We start from the raw sequence: 18,806 nt of genomic DNA on the forward strand, positions 1-18,806 counted from the left end.
GAGTTCAAAAGGAGAAAGAAAGCGAAAGCCCATCGAAAGACGGTTAAGACTAAAACGGGCAAAAAATACTAAGGGCGACTTGCTGTTTCTAGAAAACACACGGACACACACACCGGGCAACTAACGTCCCAGCGACCGGCGCCGCAGTGTCGGGATCGTCGCGGCTTCACCTCTTGTCGCCTACAGATTTCGTCACCGCGGAACAAACGCGCCGACAGGAGGCAACTTTTTTGGTTTTATTTTCACGTTTATGCTTGCTTTCTCCTTTCTTGAGGAATACTGCTTTAGCAGCAAAACACACACACACACACACACAAAGAATACTTTTCTTTTTTTTTTAGCCTTTCGGTTACCGTGCTCTCGGCATAGTCGCATATACCCTATATCTCACCTTACGATGTAGTGCGATCGACGCTACGAGCTACATGAGCCAATGCGTAGTTCGTAGCTTGTCTCGTGACTTCGCGCTCCCCGTGTCGCTCTGCCCAACCGGAAGGACACGTGACGCCCTCGGAGTCGCACCGTCCTTTGCGGTTCATCGTAAGATGAAACCGAGAATCCAAGTGTACGCCTTCAAGCTGACTTACCGACGCCAATTCGTGCTGTACATAGGCGTTAAATATACTTATTTGTTGTATTATTATTGAGCTCTCTTCATGGTGGTCGCTGCAGTTTGTTTAATCAAAACTGAGTCGGTGACGCAACCGTCGCGAATATTTAATTGACTTCCCGCCACCACTTGCACTTGCACCTCACGTTTCAATACGCCGAACCGTTCCCAACGAATCGGTGACCGCCATATCAAATTGCGGTTCCGTTCCGGTTCGTGTTCATTATCAGATGTTTTGATTTCGGTTACAGTCTTGAACCGGTTCAGTTAAAAATAACGGCTTTGCTCTGGTTTTCGGTTTCGTTAAACACCCTCGGTAACAGCTATTTGCTAATCGCGCATGAATACAACATTTGCTTTGTCGCGTCTCGCGGCGCCAGGAAATACACCTTGTCCGTCTGCAACTGTTCCGTTTTGGTTGCTTCGCTGAGGGTGCGCCATTTCCATCCTCGAAGGAGCATACGCCATTGAGACAATCAAGCCGTCAACACCTCCAGTGCAATGATTCTGTTTTAAGAGCAACTTACCATGCGCTAACGAATATCGCCATCAACCCGTAGGTCCTAAATGAAAATCAACACAGCTCGCATAAGAATCGAGCCAATTCCATCCCCACTCCATTCCGGGAAAAAGCATCTAATTCTATTCCCATTCCATTCCCATTCCATTCCGAGGTCACGAAAGTGCGGAATGATTCTGGGATAATTACAATTCCGGAATGACCACTCCGCAACACTGACACAAGACACGGGCGAGAGTGCGTAACTTTGAAATGTACCTTTCTTGAGCGAGTTCTCGTTCACAAACGAAACATTGTACGGAGCTAGGCTCGCACGCTTGAGCCTTTGTCTACCCGGAAGACATTTGTGAAAAGAAGCTTGATTGATTTATGTCTCCATTGCTTAGAAATATTGATTTTTTTAGCTCTAAGACTAAATCAAAATTACGAATTTTTGTTAATTAGTTATAGTCTTACTTTTGACTGCGGTGATACTCGCTAATATGTTTGTTAAAAATATTTAAGCAAAACAAAAACGTTTACAATACGAGATACAACAATCCGAAATCAAGCTCTTTCAGTTTTTGAGTCCGAGCTGCGGTATTAGTATTCCTAATCAACCATTCTTCTCCAAAACATGTCATAGTCCATACTAACCAACGGTGCATGCGTGGATCCCGCATTTATTTTGACCGACGTTTTGTGTGTGTGTGTGTGGGGGGGGGGGGGGGGGGGGGGTCGATTTTCACCAGAAACACTCATTAAGAGCAGCTCCAAGCTCGAAACGTCGGTCACAATAAATTCCGTTCCATGGATATATGCACGCTGCGTTTCCTACGTTTACAGGGGGCGTCAAGACCCCCGACTGTTTCTATACGAGACGTTTCTAGCGTCTCAATTTATCCTTACGCGCAAGTATTTCTTTTAATTGTGCATTAAAAGATTATTGAATTGTTTCGCGTGCTGACCTCGTCTCCAGCGTGAAGAATATTCATGAACATTTCGAAGCAACCCGAGAGTGGAAAATACGAAAGTTGACACCAAAGGGAAGAGAAGCAGAGCGCCTAAATAATAAACGTTCTCTTTATCTTCTTTTTGTGTCCCCTCAACTTCGTATTCCTCAGTCTCTAATTACTTCACAATGTTCAGAATACATCAGCTCACTTGCTTACACCCTTACGCTCTGTTTGGTATTCATGGTCGTATGTGAAGGTTTTTCCACCACTTTCGAAAGAAAAACCACCGGTACGGCGGCATATTCGTTAGCTGGTGTAGCGCCGGCTAACAAACATGCATGTTTCTCTCCACATTCCGCTATTCTTACTCGGCGCTCGAAAAGAAAAGTTGTGCTACATTCAGTTAAATCAAGCGTGTATGAGTATGAGCTGCGGGAACCTTAGCACTGCGTAACGTGCGCAATACACAAGTATAGCAACCATGAGTACCATAATGAATTTTGGAGTCGCACAGGACGCATCACCTTCTGCGTTATAGGCTTTTCGTGAATTATTAGGGGCAATTTTTGTTTTCATTTAAAATTAAAATCATACACCCAGAACCACATGTGCGGTAAAGAAGGGCTAATCTGGCAACCAATGTAGGCGGTAAAACGTTTCTTAGCTCTTAAAGTTTCCAACTGCTGCTGGGCTTACGAAAACTCGCCACTTCGTCAAACGAGCAAAGCGTTTAAAAACATTGCACATAAAAGCAATCGAAACCATTTTGTTTTCTTTAAGCGTAGTATTCGAACTGATTCCAGTACACGGCAAGCTACCGAAATAAAGTCCTAAAACGATGCATGAAAAAACTTAGCTGCTATGCGTCGGGAAAGGAAGCTGTGGAGAGGTGCCAATCATCTCATGCGACAACCCCTCTCTGGGGACACCCGTCGCTTCGCTCCTGAGGGCGATACCGGACAACATTGCCAAAAAAACAAGAAAACGCACCAAAAAAAAGGCTTCGCGAGGTTTCTAACACCTGCTTGTACAATCACATGCCCCCCCCCCCTCCCCCTTTTTCTCCACCTAGTTTGTCCCTAACGCAATTCGGTTCTTTACATGAGTCAGTTCCAACCTGCGACCGCCCTCCCGCCCGATATTTCTGCGTTAACAGCGTTTCCATTAACACGGGTATCCGGGAAAAAACCGAACAGAGATATGGCGCATGGAGTCGCAAGACGGGCCGAATCAAGGCGCTGGGCCGGGGAAGAGGAACATCCACGGAGGCCAGCAATCTCCGACAAACGAACCTCGCTGGCCGCGCTTCTTTGATGTTGGAGCGTGTCCGAACCGGTATCAGCTCCCGTTGTCCAGGGAGAATGGGCCGGCACCCAAAAATCCGATTTGTGAGTAGCGCGAAAACGCAATTGTCGGCCGGACGGCTGCACGGCGCGAGGAAACCCGGCAGTCGGTTCGCTGAGCCGGGACCTTGTCCTCACAGGAGGCGCAAATGAGTGACTCAGGAGACGCGACGTATCCGATTCATGGTGCTATACACTATACAGACGCCGTGTAATAAGCAGTTTATTCTACCTGCGTAAAATCGTGAAGTCCGTCATTCTTTTTTTTTTTTTTCGAGCAAGACGATGTGGTTGGCCTTCCAGAATCATTCCGTTTATTATCCATCCCACCCCCCTCCCCCTTTCTAGATTAAAGGTTAATTTTACTAGAAAAACAAAGTACTTCACCCTTTGATTACAAGCTTCTTAGAAATTAATGTGTTTTACGTTGTTGTTGCTTTTCTGTGGCGTTTTTTCATTGGAAGTTTACCAATTCCCCAGCATGTTCTACATTATTTTGATTAATATTTTTATTTCGTTATTGGTTTGTGTTTGAAATTGACGTTGGTTCACTTCCACGCCCAACTTATAGACCCCGCGAGTTATAGTAACGCCCATAAAGCAGAGAAAATACTCTGGTCGTATTCGTGTTCACGCACATATAAGCACATAAACGGTGAGTGACTTTCAAAGGTCATCAGACACGACGGCCTTGTACAGTGAAAAAAGCATATGTTAGAGGGTACGTGCAGCGATAGTCGTGCACTGCTTTTTTTTTCGCTTTTTTTTTACGTTTATTGTCTTGTCTTTTTTTTTTTATGGCGTTTCAGTTTCACCATTTCACCCGTTGTTAGGCGCTCGCGCAAACATAGCGCATTGTTCGTATTTCATCTTCAAAGAAACTAACGACCTCTGAAAAGATACATCAAGTCCTTCTCTTTGTAAACACACGCCACAAAGGGAAAGAGAATATACTTTTTTTATTTTCTTCTTCTTAGTTTCGTGAGTGTTTTTTTTTTCTTTCGGCGCCTTTAATTCTTAACGCAAAAATGTATTTTTGTACTTTATCCGTTGCACGAGTCAGCGTATGCATGCAAACGGCAGTAGCGCCGTGACAGTATGGCGGCCGCACGGGTCGACGGCACCATTTGTTATTTCATTATTATTTATCATTCCTCATTTCGTTTCCCTCCTATAACTTGCTCCATTTTAATAAAGAGCCGCTCGGCGAAGCAAATGCTCGTTTTGCTGCTTCAAATCTTTGTTTTGTTTTTTTCTTCCCCTTTTCTTTTGCCAGTAGTTTTCTCTTCGTCTCCCTTTTATGACAACCGCCTATCTTTTATGAACGCGGGCGGGCACGTTGTCTTTTGTTCCTTCTGCTTTCTCCCTTTCCGTGTCCGCCCCTCCTTTCTCACTTTTTTTTTTTTTGCTTTAGATATATTTGTTTTTTCGTCTCCGTCTTTTTTGGTTCGAAGGAGAGTTTTGATTCCACTTCTAGGGGATTCCCAAACTGCCTGAAACGCGCAGTAGACGTCAAAATCATCTTTCATAAAGAGTGGAAAGAAAAGGGGGAGTCTCGGTTCCGAACCTTGCGGTGGTAGTGTTCATTGCGACTCCCACAAGCACGAAGACGACGATGCACCACGCTTTGCTCCGTATCAAGAGTGACATGCGACCATCTCAAAGGTGCTGACGCCACCGCCTGACTGCGGGACGTATTTTCTTGTCGCCGATGCTCGTTCGTTCAAAATCAGCAGTAGGCAGAGCTAGGCCAAAGCCTCATTTACACAGTGCGATTCCGGTTTTGATTTCGCACTCGCGAAATCGACCCGCGCGGCAAGAAATGCGCGGTGAAAGCTGAGGGGCTCGACGTCGCAATGGCGAAATCGGAACCAGAATCGCACCACGTGAATCAGGTTTAATTAACGCGACCTGTCTCGCAGCGCTGCGCGTGACTTATACGAAATAAAAAGTCTATCCGGACTTTAATTAGCGTCCCTGCCGTGCACGCGCGCTCGTGAGTGTTGTGCAAGCGTCGTTCGGGTCAACGTGCTCGTAGCATACAGGATACGCTCGAACGCGTGGTACCCGAGAGGTGCACGATTCGTGCATTCACGTGCAGCGTGAGCGTGAACCTATACCTTTGGCAAGCTTGCAATTGTACGCATGCTTGCCCGCACGAGCATAGAGGCATGGCCGCCGCCAGATGCCCCACTTGTAATCGCCTATATGATAGTTTTTTTTTTATTGCAAAACAATTGGGAGTATTCACTAGACGCCATATTTGTGGGTGGTTTAGAGCGCATGCTCAGAACGAGCTTACATTATTAGGCTGCTAAGACCGGTACTCTTGATGGTGTGAAATGCACGTTGCAAAAGAACTGTGGAAGCTCGCCATCAGCACGCGCTCAGCACTGGCGCACACAGCTATGGCCGCCAGTGAATACTCCCTATACTATATACCAACAGGCGGCACTGACGTCACGCCGCTGTGGTGCTGCTGCTATCGGCAGGGCGCATGCGCAAAGGCTCCACTTTACGCGAATCTGGTTTCTGTTCTAACTTGAAACTGGCGTTTAGAAAGCGCGGTATTTTTCGTTCTCATGAAGTCGACATGGGGCCGTTCACTCGTTTCTCGGTGCGACAGCTTTCCGTGGAACGTGGCCCGGCTGCTCCGGCTTTCGTGCAGAGGGAGCAGTTGCCTACGCTATGAGCTCGCGTTTCTAGCAAATGCGGTCGAAAAAAAAATCACGAAAATTATTTTGAGCGAGGCACAAGCACGACAATAAAACGAACGCGTCGAAAAATTGAGATTGGCGGTGCGCATTTATCACACCGGGAATCTCGGAGGCCAATTACAGATAGGCAGATTGTACGTAACGAGTTACAAGTAACTTGTAATCAATAACATTCATTTGTAACTCTTTAAGGTTTTAATCACTTTTTTTTTCTTACGGCAACGTTCGTCGTAATACGATTACTCTTTTTTCTGTAATCAATTAAAACTTATCAGTGATAAGTTTCGGATAGAGCTGAAATTATTGAGTTGAGTTTTTTTACGTAAAAAATCGCCTTGTGCACCCGTGCGTCACTCGTCCATATTGCACCAATGTTAGACACTTTTTATTTTCACCCCTAAACAACTAAAAAAAATACCACAAAGGTCAACGCGCTCGGCGACGTTTTGACTGTCTTGCATTCGCACGCGTTCGACCAGCGCTGAAAAAACGTCAGCTCGCTTTACGTCTACCCACTCCGTTCGTACGCTAGTTTCGGCGATGCTTCCTTTCGTACAGCCTCAGCTAAGACGCTGATTCCAGCGAAGACGCAGGAGTGTGCAGATAAAGGCGGAGAAGAGATCATACCCACGAAAACGAAAGTGCTAGTGCAGAAAGACAAAAAAAAAAGAAAAATGCTACCGGATAAAGTGCGGAAGGATCCTCCTCTCCGTGCCTCGAGCGGGTCCTCTTTTCTCACTCCTCCTCATTAGCCGCTCTTTGTCCACAATCGCGCATTCCACGTCGTACACCGCGGAGCGCGGGATGCGGGGAACAAAGGCACGCGGAGCGAGGAAGCGGCCGGGGACGAGACCGGGAGAGGCAGAAGCCCTCCCTCACTGCGGTCGGGGAGCAGCCGGCTAATCTCTTAATGGGAGCGGAGAGAAACACAGGGGGAGAGGCGAAAAAGGCTGGGGACACGGATAACACGCCCGACTCCACAATGGCACGAGTCGCCGAGTCAAATGCCCTTCCCCTCCTGCGTTCTGCCCCCCCCTGCTGCGTCCATTCGTCTTTTATTCGTTTTGCGCTACCGCGATTTCTAGCGTAGTGTACCGATGCGAAGAAAGCGATATCTATCGAGTCACTAATGTTCTTCGATATGGGACCGTTTCTCGAATGTTTGTTTGTTCTTTTACTTTTTTTTTTCGACTTAAGATGGCAATGGAGCGAAAACTAACGCGAGCGCATTCGTTTGTGACGTGTGGCGGTTGGACGAAAAATTGAGCGCATGCTCAATTTTTCGTCCAATGTTCAGTGACACTACTGTCATTGAACGGGTGTATTAAAAAATAGGAATATTATCTTGTCACAGAGTAATATAACCACCAAATAAAGACAGGAATATAACATACATTTTCAGAGGCCCCGTAGTCTTATACCAGATTTTAGCAATATATGAAGTCGTCAAGTGTAATTCAGAGCAAATAATTGAGTTACCGGTTTGAGTTGAGCTAGTTGATACATTGTCACTGATGGTGGGTATTGGGTAAGCAGCTTGAATACTAAACGATTGCAGAAAGTGGCAGGACAAGACACACACAAATCTGACTATCAACTATTCTTTAGTGTTTCATCTTCCTCGGGCCTTAGTCTAGTCTTCTTCCTCATCTACTCGACCACTGCATGTTTATGAGATTTGCTAAATTGGATACAATTTGCACATATGTTTATTACACCAAGAAATATATCACAAAAAAGACATACAAAAATAAAGAAGTGAGAAGGTAACATAAGAAAAGAACACATCACCATTCACATACGAGTCATTGGGTTTCCACATATTGTAAATGGTGAATTGTAAACAAAAAATGCAAAACAAAATTGTTTAAAAAGATCGTGTTCAAAGGCTTTCACTGCGAATCACTGGGTCGCAGCACACCGTAGATATTGTTTTTCAATCCTTTGAAACATGATTGAAGAACTGCTGAAACAGTCGTCTGCATTTTCTTCAATAACATAGTGCCTCGAGCATCTCGCGTGAGTGGGAATGTTTGTTCTTTGCAAGAATGCTAACGCTCGTAGAGGCTGGAATACGCTCACATGTCTTGCAGTGGGCTGACAAGTGTATGTGCTCCTCACCGCCGCTGCGTGTTCAGACAACCAACCAAAATAAGGCATGCAACATTGCTCATGGGACAACATATGCCCAGTGCAAAACAGGGGTAGTCTACCATATTCCTCTATCGTGCAAAGATGTTACATTGGTCAAAACAAATGGGCCGATCATATTAATGATAGAACAAAAAAAATACGCAGAGGCGGTAAAGAGCACATCAGCAGGACACCTGTCAGCCCACTGCAAGACACGTGTGTGTAGTCCAGCCTTTACCAGCGTCAGCATTCTTGCAAAGAACAAAAATTCCCACGCACGCGAGATTCTCGGGGCACTAGCTGTCGAAGAAAATGCAGACGGCTGTGCCAGGAGTCCTTCGATCATGCTTGTAAACTAAGAAAAACGATACCTACTGCGTGCTGCCACCCAGTGACTCAATGTGAAAGTCCTTTGAACACGCTTTTTTTTTATTTTTGTACAATTGATTTACAATTTGATATTTACAATGTGTGGAAGTCCAATGACTCGGGGTGGAAGTGAAGGAAGATGTACGGAGGCCAGTGACTCGCATGTGAATGGTGATGTGTTCTCTACTTAAGTCATTTTCTTATTTCATTTTTTGTCTTGCTTCTTTTGTTGTGATGTATATCATCTAGACGATTGCAAACAGGGCATCAGGCCTCGAATAAAAGCCACCTATGCATTCGCCCACCCCATTCACTTCCCCCTGTTCATGGCATAAATAAACGCATCCTGAACCTGAACAGGGCACCTGGCCACCGCCATGTTCCTGCTCGTGTGAGGAAGCACGTGAAATTGCAAGCCTGCCCAAGTTTAATTCGCAACTTTCAGCGATGGTGGTACCACGGTGTGAGAATCGCGCTCCCTAGCTCCTGGATGATCGGCTTCCCAATAAGGGTGCTTGCTTGCACGTTCCTGGCGTGGAAAAATAAAGTAAGGCTATAATACTGCTCGTATAGCACAAAACTAGAATTATTTACGCGTCGCAGACCCAGCCTCTTACCGCTGTTCTACGACGACCATCCAGATGACAGCCATTTTGATAGGTGCCAGCGCGCCCCCTATAGACCTTTCCAGCGGCAGTCTCGAACGAAGTGATTTACAGCGCGCGTGCCTGGTTTTGAGAGTGTACGTAAGTGTTGCCCGACTGCACTGAGCTGTGGAGTTTCTCGTCAGTGTGCTGTGGCAGCCTGCGTAAGCGCTATTCCGGACGCTGGTAGTGGCTGAATTGCCGCGTTTTCTTTTTTTATTTTGTGTTATGTGGCAAACATAATTTATAGAAATATTTAAGAAAGCAGTGCTCTATTTTTGGGAACAAAAACAGAGAAATGAAAGCTGTTTTGGTGAGTCCGTGCACGACAGAACGAATGCAACTGGAAAGTTTGTTTCATTTTATGTTCATCGTTTTACAGCACCGTACACTCAGCCGTGTTAATCTATATAGGTCAAAATATTTGACCACACAGGATATCCGAACTGCATGGATATTCCCCGCCCACAACATGAAATTCAATGAGTCTCATCAATGGAACAACATATATTGTACGTACCCCACGGTGCCGCGTTATCCTAACCGGATTTGAGAATGGTCTCAAATAACACAGCATATCCAATATACAGTGTCGACGATAGTCACTTCACTACAATCGGACGCAATCCGGCGTGTTTTGGGGAACATGTAAAAGAGAGCAGCTTTTTTGCACAGCTTCAAAGCAAATGAACGAACGTGTCTATTTTGTCCCCACATCCCGGACCCGACCCTATCAGCAATTTTTTGCGCAAACCCGGAACACAGCTGGGAAGGCTTTTTGGAGATTATCTCAACGGAAATAATCCTCCAAGAACGTCGAACTGCCTGCGTCGCGGGCTGCTTGATGTTCGCTCTCTTCGTTCGTTTCCTGCGAACGCCGAACAGGCTACGAGCCCTGGTATTCTATGGTTCTCACAGTGGAAGATAACATACAAAGGGTAAGCATCTTAAACAGGCGAATAGAGTAAAAACTTCCAAGAAAAGCCGGCGAACTCCGAATGCAAAATGCTGGTGTGGAGTCACGCTGACCGGGTTTCCACAGCTCAGGCGAGTGCCAGAAATTTCTGGCTGATAGGGGTCGCTCGATTCGCAAAATGGCGGCGGCCAGAGCGCTCTTTTTGCAAAGGTCTATAGGTCGTGAAAGCTGCGAATGTCACGCATGTTCGATGTTTAACGACCAAGCGTTCGATGAGTGCAGTGGAGACAAAGGCAGCTATAGCTTTAGGGCTATACCCACTATTCGTTCGAATGAGAGCTCGGCATTCTCAAGTCCCTCTCGTCTCCTCCTCCCCCTCACTTTCTCGGCGCATTCCTTTACCGTAGTTATTTCAAGGAGATGAGTACGGAGCATTTCTTTCAATCGCTTCTTCGCTACGTTTGATGACGTTGTCGTGGGGAACACAATGTTGACGTAGCAGCAGGGATCACCCCGAGGTGGTCGAATGCGGCTCATAAATTGGACACAAATACCGCGTGAGCAGTCGACTCGGACTCGCTTATAAGTTATAATGATCGAGTGCCTTGACGGACGGGTAAAAGATTAACTCAAAGAATGTCCAGGATGCAACACCTGCCTTATGCATTGCCCACCCCAGCCCGTCGGACATGACGCATCAGATCACGTGAGTGCATGCTCTGCCTGCGAGTGGAGGGAGTGAAAGCTGTTCCGTTGCTCCGACTGTTAGTGAGTAGAGAGAAAAATTAATGGGGGGCGTTTCGCAGGTTGTGAATCTCAGGAATTTATTTTTGTGCAGTATTTCGCGAAAGTGCGTAACACCTTTCATGACCCCTTTAACCTCTTGAGCTTGAAGCCAAAACATCTAGTCATGTGTGCTTTAAAAGGCTTGTGTGGTCAATAATTATCACTATCATATGCCTGGGGTTGTCCATTGTCAGACCACAAGCTGTGCTCCGAACATTCTTGGAGTTCGGCGATCTCCGCCACTGCACTCAATGGCCCCGAACTCTAACCCTTCTACACCTTTCCAGCGCTCATAAGCCAGGCGAAAAATGCCGAGTCATTGAGCTGTGAACGAATGCGCGGCGTCTGGTATTCCGCAGAACTACTGCCCATATTCCGATCGCGTTCCACAGCCCAATAGGCAAAGATGGCAGCGCGCATTGAGTCTTAAAGAGGTACGGAAACGAAATGTTTGCTCTTATTTCTTTGTTTAGATATGGTCTATGTTGTGGCGGCATCCCAGAAACACTAGTCTAGAATATTGCTTCTGGGCTGCCGGCAAAATAGTCAAGAAAACTAATTTTAAGACGAATGAACAGATTTCAAGATTGCGCCTGGTGGGGTTCTGCGAAGCTCCGTTGGAATGCCGCTATGTCATCGGCCCCTTGAGAAGCAGCGGCAGTTAGCGGCAGTATGGTTCTCTTGTGGAGCTACTTAGTCGTGAATGTGACTTGGCGGAGAACGCTAACGAGTCTACTACGTTGAATATGTTAACCTCCACAGTGCTTCCGCAACCTGCATTCGACACCATCAAAACCGCCGTTCTTTGCAGACGTTAGGTAGGAGCTTGACCTGAGGATGCCAGGACCTCTGCCAAACTAACCATAGTTCTTCACCTCCACCCCCGGGAATGCGCTGTAAACACCAACCTCAAATATGGAAGACCTTATATATATAGCTTACAGGTGTAGCCAATGCTGGTTACTGGCGGTTATTTCTACTTACTCGTTCCCTCTATAGCTACTAGTTCTGCGGTGTGGAACTGACATGGTGAACCGAATGCTCGTGGCACATAAAATACCCGCATGGCTGCGAAGGACGTAACGGGCAAGCTATATATAGGGGGTATTCACAGGACGCCATATTGTAGGGTGCTGTTTAGAGCGCATGCTCAGAACGAGCTCACATTAATAGGCTGCTAAGACCGGCAACCTTGATGGTGTGCACTGCATGTTGCAAAAGAACTGCGGAAGCTCGCCGTCAGCACGCGCTCAGCAGCTGCCCACACAGCTATGGCCGCCAGTGAACACTCCCTACTGGGGCTTACAGTCCTCAGATATTACTACTAGGCGACATTGTCGCGCATTGACGCCACCAAGCGGCAACACTTGCTACTACAGTACCCTTGACCGTGCCCATGGCCGTGCCCATGGCCATGCAGGAGAGATTGACGTCACTAGCGCGATACGCATTGCGCTTCTCGCTGGCCGATTTCGAAGCGAGAGGTAGAGAGCTGGGCGGCCACGCCATTTCGTTTCTGTACCCCTTTAAGCTGGAACGCGTGTGCAAGAAATTGACCGTAAATCGCACAAAATTTGGAACACGCAAAAACTGTTACGCACTATTTTCTAGAAACGAGGGTATTTACTGCACGCAATCGCCATTATTGTTTCGTAGAAGAGTATTAAAGGTACGTCTTGAACACCTCACAATGACAGCCGACGTTTCGCTTAGAAACTTAGCTTTTTCAGCTCTCTTAGCCAAACGTCGGCTGCAAACCTGACGCTGCTAGAACCAAACTAAAAAGCACGGCGTATTTTCTAGAATGTTTGAACACACTAACTTCGCATCAAGCAACACCAAAACACACTTTAACTCCTTCAGGCAGGCACATAACACCAAACAGAGGGGTCGACATAAAACAAAATGGTCGGAGCTTGTTGAGACTTGGCAAGTTTTGCACATCGCTGCGCCTACTAAGCCCGCGATGGATTTGTGCCTTTCTTCGGAAATTGTGAAGCAGGCCGAACACCCTGAATACACGTTCTTCGGATACTTCGGATAACGCAGCAATGCTCTGATCACATTGGTGTTCGCTCATTTGTAAATTCCGTTCTGATGCTGTGCGGAGGATTTCGAATGGGCATTCCGATTGAGACACGGGCGCGCTAGAGTCACGGAATAAATTACGCTTAGAGTAGCGTCATTAAACTGCCCGACTACCTTCGGGGCTATATACTCTCCCTTTGGTGCTTCGTGCAGAGTGGGCGTCATTGGCGATCTTTATGATTTGAAAATGCCACATCCTGAGGTTTAGATACGATTTCGGGGAGATCAGGTGATATAGTTTTACTCTGTCGCGGAGTGTTCTGACATCTTTGGAGGACGGAAAGGCATTTCTCGCGATATCACATAGAACTTCCAACAACTGGTAACAATACTTTTAGGCACCAAGACGACTTAGCTGTCGTTACTTTGTGGCCTAGCGTGTTTACAGTGGCTCTATCAGGCGCACGATCGGTTATCTGTTCGTTGCCAGTCTGAGCACTCACGGAATACTACCCCATTTCCTTTCGTGCTCGTAAAGGCGGGCCGCTGGCCACAAATGCGACCAGTGAAGCCTCTTGAACGGCGGATTCAACTGCTGACTCCCTCAAAGGCCGACTGGGAAACGAGGCCGCGGCCAAGACCAACGCGTCGGGTCTCGGAGGTGCTCGCCGTAACCGTCGCAACGCGGTGCGCGTTTGCTCTTTGCGCTCGGCGGTCGATACTCTCGCCTCCTCGTCTTCCAACCTCCCTTCCTTTCACTCTCGCCTAATGAAGCCTGATTACGCCAACCGGATCAAAATGGTCCTCTCTCCCCGCGGCCTTAATGGAGTCGCGTGACGTCACAGGGACCCACTTCCGTTACCCGAGGCACACTTCCGGTTGGCGTCGGGTGCAGCCCGAAACGTGATCCGACGGCCACCTTGCCCCGGGGCGCCGCCGTCATCCGTCGACGCCATTTTCTTCTGCCTTCCCCCTTCACGTCTGGCCGACAAAGGGAAAGGACAGACGATGGACTGTGCAACGGTGTTCGTCCTAAAAAGCGGACCCACGCGAGAGCACTTTTCTTTCGGCTGAAAGGCCTCTTCCTTTTCACCCGACGTTCGCGGGATTCTCTAATTCCTGCATTAGCCCTTCTTCGAACTGAAACTCCCGTAAACTCACGAGCTCTCCCATTTTTTCTGGCGAAACACGCGTTTGAATGCGAGGCAACCAATGAGCATCGCAGGGAGGGTTGCTGCTAACTTTATTGATAGTCGTTAAACATTTTTCTTCTTCTTTGAGGGTGTTTTTAACCAGTGCTGCCTCGCCCGCGTGCTTTTTACCTTCAATGATGTTCTGGCGTTGCGCGAGCCTCGATTGTCCAGGCGCATTAAAGTTTCCGCGAAATGTAGCGGACTCGCAACGGAGCCAGCAAAGGGAAAGCTCCATATCTTATTTTTATAATATATATATATTACTGTCAGTAGCTATATTAGTGAACTGGCTGGGACTGTCTTCAACAAAGACGTTCTGCCTTTAATTAAGAGCAGCGCTAGTTTGGGTCCGGGCGGGACAGAACTTCGCAAAGCGATTTCCTTACGCGAATCCTCGTGTCACGAGTGTGCTCATCGGTCTCAGTATTTTCCAAGCTGTTCCTTGCTCGTTCGTTTTCCATGTCTCATTTGTAGATATACCAAACGTTTGTTTTCAATCGCTTTTTCCAGCCTTATGCGTTAGTCTTTCGGTGCAATCTTTTTCGCTATATATCCTGAAGTAAAAGCAAGCTCGGTCGCTTCTGTAGAAAAAAAAAAGAAAAAAATCGGAAAGCGTTTTGCTGAATTTGTCAATATACGCCGATAGAAAACTTGGAGGACGCTTAAGCCTCGCCTTTAAGAGTGGAACGCGATAGCGTTATCGGGCCCCGTTCGCAAAGCCTTGTCACGTGAGGTCACATGTTACTTCATGCCACGTGATGCATGACGGCACACGTGGATGTGACATCATGACCCTATGCATCCGCTAAATTTGGCGAGAAAATGTTCCGCTAAATTTAGCGTAAAATTTTGAGTGACGTCACATGTGACGTCACACGTGGCTCTGCCCGTTGTATTATGGGATTTTTTGGTCCCATCGACGCCGACGCCGGATTTTTTTGCGTGGTACAGCTGCGCTCGCAAATATTTCGTTTGTTTTACTTTTGTCTTTTTACATTGATGCGTTCTACGCGCATGTACCGTAGTACTTTCCCGGAACTAAAAAGCGTTTGTTCACAAATTTGAATATTGTGCAGCATATGTGAACATTTAAAAAAACGTGTTATAAGATTTCTTATTTTGTAGTAACGTTCGCCAATTGTGACTAAACGGCAAAGGCTGAATTCAGTCACGAATTTGCGCTCCCTAGTTTGTGGCTGATAGACCACGCAATAGAGATGCTTGCTTAGACTTTCCTGGTATAAAAAGACGATGAAAGGTTATCTAAAACCGCTTATATTTAGAGAGTAGAATTACGTGTCACAGATTTAGCTTTGTACAGCTGTTCTACGTCGGTAACCCATAAACAAGAGTCATTTTAATAGGATCCATCGAGCCACCTATTAGTCGTGAAAATTAAGGATACGCATGAGCAAGGTATACATTACTTTCACCAACTTATTTTCGTTTGCCCGCTTGCAAACGCCAGTTATGCATCCGGGACCGCCCGAGTTTTTGTTTGATATTTTCTTTACCATATTTTGACTGAATCATACTGATCGTGTACTTGGAAAGGGACAACTCTATTTCTTTGTGTTTCTTTTCTCTTTTTAAGCTTCCGTACGCTCGGCCCCATTCGAGTGGAAACAAAGAGAGATAGAGAGCCGCGGACAAAGGGAGACGCGACTCTCCCCCGATGGTCTTTCGTGCCCGATTCTGACCCGGGCCGGGGGCCCTGGAAGGGGAACCTTTGCTCGCTACGAGCAGAAGCCTCGCGCGGACCTCAAGCGCCCGTCCTCGTCGAGAGATAGGAGTGCGTTGCACGCTTACCGGACCCGGTGTTCGCTGGGGCGTGCGGCCCGAGTGCCGCGTGGCGTTCGACTCCGTCCCTTGTATTGCCGTGCCGCTTCTGCGGAGCAACGCCAGTCGGCGCACACTCCGCTCTCACAGGGAGGAGGCTCGGTTACGGGAGCCCACGTTGGTCGTTTACTGAGGTACCGAGGCGGGGGTCCCGCTGGCGTCGTGGATGGGAGAGCTCCGCGAACGGATTCGAAAGAATCCCCCCGCCACTCTTCTGGCCGAAACGTACCCGGGCACTTTTTTCGGCATCGAGTGCTAGTAGATCTGTTCGCGACATCCCGAGCAAATAAGAGAACAACAAACGTAAAAACGGGCACGATAATCCTCGACTGGAGATCCGGGGTGGCGGAGTTTATTGAGGCGTAGAAGCAGAAAATTTGATCAGAGATAGAATGAACTACTTCCGATGGAGTAGTACGCATCCTTTACCCCCTATGCCGGGTTTAGGCTTCGTTGACTGTACACTGCAGCTATCCCCAAGGCAACCCTCGCCCAAAGAAGGGCCGTCTGCGTTTGTCTTTTTTTTTTTTTCCTTATTTGGTTTTATTTACCCACTATCTTTTTTTTTTTTTACCGAGACAACGTACTATGAGATTATTGCAAAATGCAAAGGAGTCGGTCGAAACCGTTAAGGAGGCAGCCAATGCGTCCATTTTAGTTTATTTATCTCGGTTAACAAAGAAAGATGGAGCCTTTAATCAATTGTGATACGAGCTCACCCCCAAAACATTTTTTTTCCTACATGACCATAATCTTGCACAGTTCACTGGTAGCATCATTATTCTGATAAAATTTCTGGGTCTCTGCATTCTGGCGAGTAAGGCCAAGGACGTTAAAGTCTCTCAGATGCCAAATCCCGATAAAACGTGACCTGACCTGATCATCCCATTATCCATGGGCAGATTGCAGGATCGAAGAATCGCCAATTAAGTAAGGAAGTAGTAGCGAAGGAACGAATTGCCGCCATCATGAGCCACGCCCTGTATGTTTTACATCATAAATATTTGAAGTACGTGGCACACTTTTTTTGCACAATTGAAGCTACTGATTGTTCTCGAAATAGCTACACTCGCAGTCTGTTGTACCATTCATACTCCAAGAGAGTCTACGCTCACAAAACACAAAGCTGAGCTAAACAGTCAATGTGTCAAGGTCAGGCACGTAGCCAGAAATCTTCCATTTTGCTGGGATCTCCTCTCCCCCGTCTCCCTTTTACAGCTTTTTTTCATGGGCGGGCCCCCCCCCCCCCCCCCTTTCCCAAAACAAAATTCTGGCTACGCGCCTGGTCAGGGTGCAATGGGAATAAAGTGGAGCTTTGTCGTTCATACTCTGGTTTTGTTTCCCTCCTTGTTCTTGCCGAAACGCCAAAGGGCCGCACCAAGAAAACCTTACAAAAAAGCCATGATCGGTATCCTAAAGCCTCGAGGGCATGCAGCATTACCAGACCGGTGTCTCTCACACGTTGTTGAAACGTCCCTCGAAATACGTCACCGAGATCCGCGGTATAACATAAAACTTTGAGGTCATATATGGTATTATAGCATCATCACCTCTGGCACACGATTATTTCAGATGGGATTTGGCCAAACCCTATTTGGGGGAGTGGCGAACCAAATCGGAATCTCGAATCTACGTGTTCCATTTTCCTATCTGTTACTTTAACGTCCTGCGGTATAAACACCTTTTGAAATGCCTGTGTGAGAGGAGTATTACTCCAACGTCAGGGTGCACAAAGTTCGGCTTTCTTCTCTTGCCCCAGGTTGCCTCGCTCAACCTGATTGTTTTCTTTCTCTTCTTCACCGTCAGGTTACCCACACGGCGCCCTGCCAGCTATGCCCAAGAATGCTCTAGACGCTCACACCCACAACCATCTGCGCAACATGCAAGGTACGTGACCACCCTTGTTAAGGAACCGGTCTACGGCGTATTGTGAACCGTCTTTTTAGAGGTCGCCTTGGAGGTGCAGACTACCGTTTCCCTTCAGATCGTTCGGGCGCACTCACTGTCGAGCTTGGAATATTCAATTTTGGTATCCCTCTTCTACCTTGAGTTCATCGTGTATAATGGTAACTAGATCTTGAACGGGAATATTTGACAGACTGTCTGCATGGTTGCGAGAACAGTAACCTTAAAAAGACGGCCAACCAAAATTTAATTATTTAATTTTTTTTACGTTGTTCTAATTTATTGTTGCGCGAGCTTAGATTACAAAAAAAAAGCAGAATCAAAAGCATCAACTTAGCTTTGAAATTAGGACATAAAAAAGAAGCGTTTTGATTTTTGCACTACAGTTGGCGACATTTAAGCAAAGCGCCACGACGAGAACATCGGCGACGAATCATTATCTCGTCGCATACTAGAACTGTGTAATTAATTCATTAAGTCTACGGATTAATCCGATTAATAACTTAATCGCCGATAAATTCCTTAACCAATTAATTGGTCTATAGTAGGCCCTTCAGTGCGGCTTCTGCGGGCATTATTTTCGTCGCTGTCAAACTTAAAACATCATTTATTTAATCACTGGTAAGACTTCTCCTTCGGTACGTCATATTTTCAATCGAAAACTTTCTTTGCCTAAATATGCATCACAATACGGAATGCCCATGACTACCTAACGTCGACAGAAGACACCAACACAAAAAATAAAATAACGCATATCCAACACTTTTTATTTAATTAAATAAGAGCCTTGTATCTGCTGCAACTTGACATAAGTAGAAAATGTGTTTACATTTTTGTCCTCTCCTTAAAAGGGTACTCCGGCGTTTTC

The 18,806-nt window shown here is 46.7% G+C and overlaps 1 protein-coding gene across 1 annotated transcript in view; it reads left to right on the forward strand.

Moving 5' to 3' along the window:
- The window catches only part of LOC8051851 (DNA-binding protein D-ETS-3), a 149,450-nt gene that overhangs the window by 113,197 nt on the left and 17,447 nt on the right, over positions 1-18,806 (forward strand). The window contains exon 6 of the mRNA XM_042287106.1: positions 17,840-17,920. Coding sequence (XP_042143040.1) covers positions 17,840-17,920 — 81 coding nt within the window. The remainder of the gene's footprint in view (positions 1-17,839; positions 17,921-18,806) is intronic.

Source organism: Ixodes scapularis, unplaced genomic scaffold, assembly GCF_016920785.2.
Source record: "Ixodes scapularis isolate PalLabHiFi unplaced genomic scaffold, ASM1692078v2 PGA_scaffold9__187_contigs__length_104089568, whole genome shotgun sequence".
Lineage (NCBI taxonomy): Eukaryota > Metazoa > Arthropoda > Arachnida > Ixodida > Ixodidae > Ixodes > Ixodes scapularis.